Genomic DNA, 10,232 nt, shown 5'->3' with positions numbered 1-10,232 from the left:
CTTCACTGAACCACCATGGCCATTCAAGTAGAGAAATTCTAGATTGGACGCCTCCGATGTTGTGAAGGGCATCAACTGAGTGCCTGAATTTTCGTAGGATGCCGAACTAACCGAGTTAACCCCGATTGCATCAAAAATTATTATCGATTAGGGTTAGTAAGATTGAAGGTGATAAGTTGGTTAGGTTCATGAAGTAAATGAGTTCGAATAAAAAAAATATTGGGCACAACGAAACACAAGCATGTGCCCTGTGCAACAAACAAGCGAAGTTAGGCATGGGGCATAGTGAGCCTCGTTGACTATCTCTAGAGTGATCGGTTCGATCCTATAAAAAATTTCCATCGGCTACAGGGGTAAATCGAAAAGAACGCGCGACGGTTAGCCCAGAAACCCAATTTCCTTTGGTTGCGCTCCCTATTTGAATGGAAAATTCTTGCAAATATGTCATAGTTAGGAATCGAACCGAGGGTGTCTAGGTGACAACCTGGATGTCTTACCGCGACATCATAGCCCCAGGGACTAAATGATAAACATAGTTAATGTCATTGACTATCCCTAAGGGTGACCGGCCCGATCCCACGGAAGTTTTCCTCCAGTCATAAGGGTAAATTGGGAAATGCACGCGGCAGCCATCCAAGAAAGTAGAAACCTAACTTCCTTTGGTTGTGCTTCTCATTTGTAGAAAAAATTTCTATAAATACGTCATCGCTGAGGATCGAATCATAAATACCTGGATAAAAACCTAAATGTCACCATAGCCCCGGGGATGACATGGGGGAATAGCTAAGCACCACCAAGTAATTGTTTGTCCATGTTTTATTTTTAATAAATTATTATAGAATATTTAGTATGTTTTTTTAGTTTATGGGAGACATTAAAATGTTTTTAAAATCATAAAAAATATATATATTTTTAATGAATATTTCTACTCTAGATTCGTCTTTTGGAATTATAGATTTATTCTATTTTTATCGTTATATGTTTAATTCGTTCTTGTTCATTGGGTTCACAATTATAAAATCTAAAATGGAGTCACTAAATCATCGTGATGACTCATTTTCTTTAATTTTTATATTTACATTTTAAAATGTTATTTTAAAATTTTTCAATAATAAAATACTTTAAAAATTAAGTTGAAAAAAAATTGACAGTTGAGTGCATAATATATGTAAATTGTGCAATTTAATGTCCACAAATTTTATATTATGCGGGCATCTGCATTTCACAATGCCATTATACACGTGTAATTTAATTTTTTTTTATCTTATACACAACATAAAGTGTGAGAGAAATAAAAAGCAAGTCTTTTTTAATAGTTTGATTGAATAGGTTATTATTTGGGTTTAGCTCTCTCACTATTGTACAAAGCAACTGTTTGTGGTTTTATTTTTAAAATTTAGATTGCCCCGGACTATGTTTGCAGGATAATATATTCAAATTATCATTCAAATATCCTTAATTCAATGATAAATTTATAAAAAAAAATTCTCCAAATAATACACGCAATCAAAGAATGTTATGTTACTTAACTATCCGTCACAAATACTTTTCGATTTATCCAATAAAAAAAATTTTATAAAATCAAATCGATGATCCAAAACTAATCAATGAGATGTATTTTTAAATTTTAAAATTGTAAATAAAAAACAGTAAGCATAAAAGTTAAATCCACTCTTCTCATGTCCATCCATTGCAGCAAAAAGGTATTCCATCAGCCCACACGGCTGACCAACGACCTTATGTGACTTCTCATGTCAATCTAGCACTACATATACAAATATGATTAAGCCAGGCATTCGAGCTGACATAATTTGGAATGCAATTGATAAATGAGTGACATGAATTTATTTATTTAATATGTAATTTAAATTTTAAAAACTTTTAAACCTCATAATGATTTGAAATAAATTTTAAACCGTGTAAAACCTTTTTCAATAGCCGATGAGCATCTAACGAGAATAGAACATGTCAGTTTTTTGGTGATAAAAATAATAATTAGGTGTGACACTATAATGTTATGACAACTTGCCGTTTCTGAATTATCATCTACTCCCCTTAACTATTGTGACGCGCAGTGAACAAAAAACATGAAGATATTTATTACAAGTTACAGAATAAATGGATCTTACCAGATTATGACGCTGACATTAGATTAAGGGCCAAGAAACAATTAAATTACATGTGCCTTGACTGAGTTGGTAATACAATACTATATAAATTGGATTAGCACAGAATTATATACATCCAGTTAATAAAGTTCCACATGCCATAACATTCAATGACAAATCATACGTGCTCATATTATAACATCAAATTAATCAAAATCATTAGCAAGAACTAGGTTAATTATTGCTTTTATCTTGTACAACAAAATTACTATGTGAAACTCACAAACTGCAAGTAATTTAAATTAGAAATTTATTTATTAAATGCAAGAGCAAATATTTGGCAACAAAAAAATATTTTGAAACGCATTTTAACCTAGAGAAATGAGTAGTTTGCAACAAAAACATGGACTATTAGCCATTTTAAAAACAATAAATGTAGTGACATTTGGCAAAAAGAATAATATCTTAAGGGCCCCCTCAAACTACATGGTAGAATTATTAGCAACATGAAAGAAAAGAACTAGAGAACAATTCTGTTTGTATTCCTATAGACCAAATGTATTTCTATGTATTTCCCTTAATTTATTGGCTATTCTGGATAGAATATTTCCACATATAGCAATGACATACAAATGTCTAACAGATTTACAAATGCCATGCTATATGGTTAGAACAAGTGATCAGACTCACAACCTCATGATGCCGTAAGGAGAAACAGAATGCAATGATCATAAGACAACATGGTTAGAAATTGCTACCCATTTATGCCCGCACGAACTCTAAGCATATCTGTGCGCTTGCTTCTTTCCATCACGTCCACTAACCAGTTGATAGCAGATTTAATTCCCATTCTGCAGATATGAAGGGAAGTATCAAAGATAAGACAGTTCAGAGCAACTCCACAAATGATTAAATGCATTTCTAAAAAAAATAATAATTAGACTTTATTGCAAGAAGGCTGAAGTCATCATATTGTGCAAGTAGCAGATACCTGGTCATCTAGTGAAGTTCATAGTAAGAATAAATCGTTTAACAAGGACTCTAATCTCCCAAAACATATTATCCAAAACCTTGGTAAACATGCCAATTGAATGTCCAGGACTGACCAGGTGCCATCACATTTTCTAGATATGAAAATTAGAGAATCAAAGAAAATCAGCTTACCCATTGAATGCAGATACAGCTTCAAACATACATAGTTTTTCATTTAACTCTTTCAGATCCAAATATCTTGCTATTTCCTCAGTTGAGACTGCTCCAGACAGGTCCTGATGATTGTAATGGTCAGAAAACCCTTATTATATAGAGCAACAAGATCACTGAAGTGACCAAGGCAATTATGATAATTTACATTGGAGAGAGGGGGGAAGGCACAAGAAAGAAAATGGTAATCTATATCTGAATCAAAATATTAAATCATGAGTATCATCAGTACCTTAGGAATGAACTGAAATTAGCTCAACTTGGAGAGCCAGAAGACAGTTTTGACACTTGATTGTCTTTATAAAAAATTAGGTCAGTTAGTGTATGGTACTGCAAAAGTACTACATCAGTATCATCCTTAAACATGCTCAACGAGTTGTGCGATATATTTGTATCTTATATTGCATATTATCCAGACAAGAGAATTGAACCTCTGTCAAACCCACATAATCCCTAGTCTATCTGAAAGTAGTGTCTTACTTCGTCACATTTGCTTTGTCGAAAGCAAAAATACACCTAAAAGACAAAGGTCATACATAGGGACAAAATAAATGTGACAACAATCCAACTTTATGTTATAAAAACATTTCCAAGATACTTAACCAAAAACATGAAGGCTCCCGAATACTAATTTAAAGAACTTACTGCTAACCATAATCCATATGAAAAAAAAAAAGTATTGAAATCAAAGTTCCACCACCTGCTTGTTTGCTAGTATCAGAAGTGGTGCGCCTCGTAAATCTTCATGCCTAAGTACTTTTTCTGTTCAGAAATTCAGGGTTTGTGTTAGATTTTACTATATCCCAATGGTCTTAAAAGTTTATCATAGATATTTTGCAGGACCTGAAGTGACTAAAAAGTACAACCAGATTCAATACATAATACCAATACACGTGAACTTACCTAATGCTGATTTGGAATCTTCAAATGATGATGGACAAGCAGCATCAATAACATACATTATAGCATGTGCCTCCTCATAGTATTTCTCCCAGATTGTGCGTAAACCAATCTGCCAGAATTATGACAAAACCTTTCAACTCAAACTTTAATGATCAAAAGGTAGAGGAATTCACATTCAAATCCTAACAACTAATTTTGCTAACCAAGAAGAAACTGATTCGTTCATTTACAACCTAAGACAAAGAATCTATTGATATATACCAGTGATTCTTTGACTTATTTGTGTAACTATAATCCTGCAATTCTACTTCCCAACGCATAGCATTTATTGATCCTAAAAAGGATCAACTGTACAATTCGTCAACCAAATGATAGAGTTGCTCACATCCCTACATCTTTATTGGGTCGTGGAAGAAATATTTGTGAATTAGAAGACCAGCAAAGTACTACCACAAATTATGAAGAATGCTAAGAAAATTGCATTTTCTTTAAACTGCAAATTTGGATAAGCAGAACAGCAAATTAATCAACAAATATATTAAGCAAGAATAAAAAGAAAATTATGCATTAATATGATGCCAATGAATAAATCAGCACAAGCCAGGGAACTCATGACTTGATAATAACAAATAACTCCTTTTGAGCTACTAATTTAATATCATCATAAAATTGACAAATTTCCCAAAGGGCACACCAAAAGATAGGAATTTCCAATGTACACTCCAAGTCTCCCTTTTTTTTCTCCCAAAGGTGCTTTCTCTCACCACTATTTTTCAAAAACCCTTAATATTATGAAAAAAAAAAACTTTAGATTTAGATTTTCTAGAGGGTCCAAACACTACCATTTTGAACAAATAAAATACTATTGGATTCAGAGAATGAGATTTACTTGAATTTTTCAAGTCAAAATTAATTTTCGACAATCAAAGTGGTTAGGCCAAATACCCTGATGGCTTTTCTGTACATGAAATACAAATTTGATGGCATGTATATGTTCGTGAAAAGGCACTAATTCCATCTGTGATTTTATCTCTCCATGGGTAGGTGGTCTGAGTCAACCCACTTTGATGACCTTATTGCACATGAAAAATAGCAATAAGTGCATAGACGTGTTTCTAGGATGACAGTGATTCTAAATATGGTCCTACTTTTGCATTTGTGACTTATTTAAGTTTATTGACTAAACCACCTTGATGGCTTTCGTGAATAAGCAGACAGTTGAACTAAGGAGTGTTTTAGGGATGTGTACCCTTTGGGGAAAAAAGGTAACTTATAGCATTCGTCCGAAATTCTCAAGTTTAGGTGTGCCGTTTGGTAGATATGCTCATAAATATAACTTTTAGCAAATTTTAACCTAAGAAAATCATAATTCAACACAAGCTCTAGAAACCTTCTAGATGGGCTATAAATAATTAGCATACCATAGTGTCTTCACAAGTAATCAATGATAGATTAATTAGAAGGATAATTTTAATAGCTAGGGTATAAGTACAACAATGAAAACCAAATCTTATCCCACTAGGTGGGGTAGGCTATATGGATCTTTCTATGTCATTGGGCTTTATCCCCTATTATATCATCATCAATACTTAAACAAATTTTATCTTATTTTATTATTGCTAACCAACTCTTATTTAGTCTTCCTCGTTTGATGTGCGTATTTGTCATAGTTTCATATCGCATAACTGGAGCATTTATTAGCTGTTAAGTACATATCCATAGGTGGAGTATAAGTGTTCTAAAATATTTAAAATCCCTTAATACTTTATCCAATGTACTTCTTAACAAGTACATTAAATATATAAGATAGCAATGCTTACTCAAACTAAGGATCAATGGATAGATACACTTCGAAAAAGAGTAAGAATGGTATATATGGACATAATTCAATACATTGACATAAAAAAAATGCTATATATTGTATCTATTGTCATTTTTTTAGACAGTATATACGTGTTTTATTGCACTTGTCAAGTCAAATAACTCATGAAGCTAGACTAAATATACATGTATAGTCAAACCCATGGCACCAGTTCATTACATCATGAGCCATAAATTTTATTATTATTTCAATATTAATAGGCACAGAACACACCTGACCTCCAAGATCCCAAAAAACAAGCTTTGCATTTGAAGCCTCAACTCGACCAATATTCAGCCCAACTGTTGGAACTATTCTATCAGGAGGGAGCCCTTCTGTGTTTGAGTACGATGATTTCAACTTCTCCAGTAAAGTCTGAAATTTAGGAACATTTCATAACATTTCTCAAACTCGAACAGTAATATTTCAACTGTAATCTTTAGAATGTACATAAAGAAAATGTGTTGTTCACTGAGTGAAAGAACAAGAGTGCACTGGGGAAACTTTAATAGCAAAGTTAGGAGAAAAATGCATCTTTTTGTTCATGAAGATTAACGTTTGTGGAAAAGTATTACAGTTTTCCCAGCCTTGTCGACTCCAAGAATCAGAACCCGGAATTCAGTCTTGCTGAACATATAATTCCAGAGTCCATAAAATAATGAGAACATGTCTGTTGATCTTCTTCTTACGAGCTATAATGTTAACTTTAGAGGCAAACAAAGAACCTCATATGACACACAAAAATAAAGGCAGATAACATGCCAATGTATAGCCTGCAAAAGAACACATAAAAGAGTTAAGCAACAAGTTTTAATTATGACAATACAATTTTAAGAAAATATCCATAAAGCGAAATTCACTCATTTAGCAAAGTAGGAAAATTGAAGAATAGTTAACCTAGTGTAGATTTTGAGTCATTGGTATTTGGAACAACCTCTTTTGTTGCAACAGTGCACAATTGACCATCCATTGATCCCCTGTTGACCAAATGAACCTCAGGCACTGTGACGCTCATCTCTTATCACGTAAACTTAAATACTTAGTGTCAAGGATTTTATTGCATTTTCTCAAAGAGATACTTCTTTGTCCTTCACCGAGTTATGTATGACAGTGGCAATTCTTATTTACAAGCAACAATCAAAGAAATGGATACATGACAATAAGCATTCGTTTACTATAGTACCGTTGAGAAGAAAATTATGTTATTAGCACTAAATTAGATCACCAACTACGATTACGATCTCCAAATTGTTCCCTTCCAAGCATACGGCTTTTGTAATTGGAAAAACATAACAGGCCAAACACCTTGCATCATGTTCCCCTCTACCATAAATTAAGAATACGCATACGCAAGGGACAATCTGAGGAAGACAAAGGAGGTTGAGAAATCCGAATGCACGACCTAGCAAGACATCTAGCACGAAAGACGACCGAAATAGATCGATCCGATTCGTGTAACATATAGAATAGAAAGTAGATACGGATCTCGTGACGCCAGAAACACGCCGAGATTCGGCTAGATCCCGCCGTAGCATGCAAAGATCAGTAGAAAAAGCCTACAGGGGCAAGGGAAGGAAACGCTAACACGAACTAATATTCAAAACCTCCGCCGCTCAATCAGCTCGCTACCTTCTCCGCTGCGCTCCCCTCGGTGGTGGCCAAGAGTTCGTCGAAAAGGAGGAGACCCGGCGTTGGGAAGGTCGAAGGAGACGAGAATTCTAAAACATTCTTTATTTGTAAACCCGGATAGTGTACCCAAAGAAGAAGTGAGAGTGGATCCGAACCCAAACCGATTCCAACGTTCCGATTCAACAGACATCAACCCGTATGGTCTCAAGGTCTCGACTGCGTCTTATTTGACTATTAGTGTCATTTTGGCCTCTTATATTTAATTTATTTTCAAAACGCCCCCACGTCTGTTTTATTTTTTTTATTTATTTTTAATCTCCTTACCTATCTAACTAATTCTGGATGTGGACATCGAGAATATTCGTGGTAATTCACTAGCAGCTGACCTGCACGATCAAAAACTTACTATAAAATCTACCCAAATCCTTGGTAATACTCAATGAATCCATCGAATATCTTACCACTGTACTGTGTGCCCACCGTGCCGGGTCGGGAAAACGTCCTATACCTTTAATATGGAGTCAAATAACATTGATTTAAAGATTTCTATTTTTTTTTTTAAATTACATCGTCCGTATTTCTTTGGGTTTTATAGTTGGTCTGAAGGTCGATGAAGCTCGAGCATCGATGAGCTAGCTTTACGGAGGTGTTTTTTTACATTATTAAGCAATCTCACCCATATATTACTAGTATTTCATATTTATATCAATATAATGGCCTACATGCTTTTGACAACATCACACAACAATAGTTGAGGAATTTGGCTATAACATGCGAGGCTCATTGGGCTCTTTAGGGTTCAACCCAATTAAGGTAATAATGGATCAATATAGAGAGAGTCTAGTTTTGGATAATGGGCGAAGATGACTAAGAGTATAATTTGTTCGTCTTATAAGGAGCTAAGGAGGTGTTGGGGCCCCATGAGTTGGGAGCCTTTGTTTGGGAATCAGGAATCTTAAGGGAGCAGAGTGCGATGACTCGAAGAATTCGATTGGAAGTCTTAAGGGAGCATGATTTAGGGGGCGTTTGATTCTTTCCTAGGAATAGGAATCGGAATGGGAATCATTGTATTGTGGAATAGGAATGGGTATGAGCATGAATATCACTCTTAAAAGCAATGTTTGGCTAGTTGCATATTTTCTATCGGAATAAATCAAAATTTCCTTTTTTACCCTGAAAGAAAAATAAGAAAAAAAATTAGATGTGAGAGAAAGATGAATGTGAGAGAAAGATATAATGAAAGAGAATGGTGAGAGAGAAAGTGTGATGAGAGAGAAAGTGTGATGAGAGAGAATGAAGAGAGAGAAAGTGTGATGTGAAAGAATGAAGAGAGAGAAAGTGTGATGAGAGAAAATGAGAAAAGAAAGTGTGATAGGAGAGAGCATGCTGAGAGAAGATGAGAGAGAAAATATGATGTGAGAGAAAGTACAATGGGAGAGGATGAAGAGAGAGAAAATGTAATGAAAAAAATGAGGAGAGAGAGTTTGATGAGAAAGATTGAGGAGAGAGAAAGTATGGTGAGAGATAAAGTATGATGAGAGAGAAAGTGTGATGGAAAAAAGAGAACATTGAATGTTATTGGAGAGATTGAGGAGAGAGAAAGTATGATGAGGGAGAAAGTCTGATGAGAGAGAAAGTGTGTTGAGGAAAAAAAAAGGAGGGAATGTGACAAGAGAGATTGAGGAGAGAGAAAGTGTGATGAGAGCGAAAGTGTAATGAGAAAAAAAGAGAAAAAAGAGTGTGATGGGAGAGATTGAGGAGAGAGAAAGTATGATGAGAAAAAAAAAAAAAAAAGTGCGATGGAAGAGATTGAGGAGAGAGAAAGTGTGTGATAAAATGATGAGAGAGAAAATATGATGAGAGAGAACAAGGAGAGAGAAGTGATATGAAAGAAAAATAAATAAATATATTTTGATATTTGATATTAAGGGAGAAAATTTTAGTTTTAGATCAAGAGTATTTTTGGAATAAAGGAATATTTTGATTGATGAAAATAGGGTAATGACTCATTCAAGAGGAGGTACATGGGAATGAGTTATTACCCAATTTAAAGGATTCATTCCCTTATTTACATTCCTATTCCTATAATCCAAATATTAACAATGACAATCAATGATTTTCATTCTCATTCTCCACTCCTATTCCTCTAAATCAAACGCCCCCTTAATGATTTGGAGAATCTAATTAGGAGTCTCAAGGAAACAGAGCTTAGTGACTCAACTCAGAAATTTGATCAGAAGCCTCAAGAGAATAAATCCCAGTGACTCAAGAATCTGATCAAGAGTCCCAAGGGAGCATAGCCTAGTGACATAGGATATTAGGTCAGGAGATTTAAGGGAACAGGACTCCACGGCTAATAGAACGATCACAGGGAGTATGGACCGTGGAATATGATACGGAGTCTCAAAAGAGTAGAGACTAGTGACTCTCGAAAACCGATAGGAAATTTCTCGGATGGATCGGCAGCCCACTTCTGTTGACCATCAGACTTTGACCTTTACCTCAAGAACTAGGAGCATCATTGATAA

General features: G+C 34.6%; 1 protein-coding gene across 4 annotated transcripts; it reads right to left on the bottom strand.

The window, feature by feature from the left end:
* Positions 1–2,552: 2,552 nt before the first annotated feature.
* On the bottom strand, positions 2,553–7,825 carry LOC122027836 (ADP-ribosylation factor-related protein 1-like). 4 transcript variants are annotated; one of them, XM_042586848.1, is made up of 7 exons: positions 7,705–7,825; positions 6,651–6,848; positions 6,310–6,450; positions 4,215–4,323; positions 4,012–4,073; positions 3,273–3,376; positions 2,553–2,959 (listed from the first exon to the last, which is right to left on the bottom strand). In XM_042586848.1, the coding sequence occupies exons 2-7, from the start codon at positions 6,741–6,743 to the stop codon at positions 2,863–2,865; spliced, it is 606 nt and encodes a 201-aa protein (XP_042442782.1). In that variant the 5' UTR covers positions 6,744–6,848; positions 7,705–7,825; the 3' UTR covers positions 2,553–2,862. The 4 variants fall into 4 exon arrangements, with proteins under 4 accessions (XP_042442782.1, XP_042442783.1, XP_042442781.1 ...); XM_042586849.1 differs by having other exon boundaries at positions 7,661–7,796; XM_042586847.1 differs by having other exon boundaries at positions 7,680–7,780.
* Between the last annotated feature and the right edge of the window lie 2,407 nt (positions 7,826–10,232).

Source organism: Zingiber officinale, chromosome 10A (genome assembly GCF_018446385.1).
Source record: "Zingiber officinale cultivar Zhangliang chromosome 10A, Zo_v1.1, whole genome shotgun sequence".
In the NCBI taxonomy this organism is placed as follows: domain Eukaryota; kingdom Viridiplantae; phylum Streptophyta; class Magnoliopsida; order Zingiberales; family Zingiberaceae; genus Zingiber; species Zingiber officinale.
This window is presented reverse-complemented; position numbering and strand designations above follow the sequence as displayed.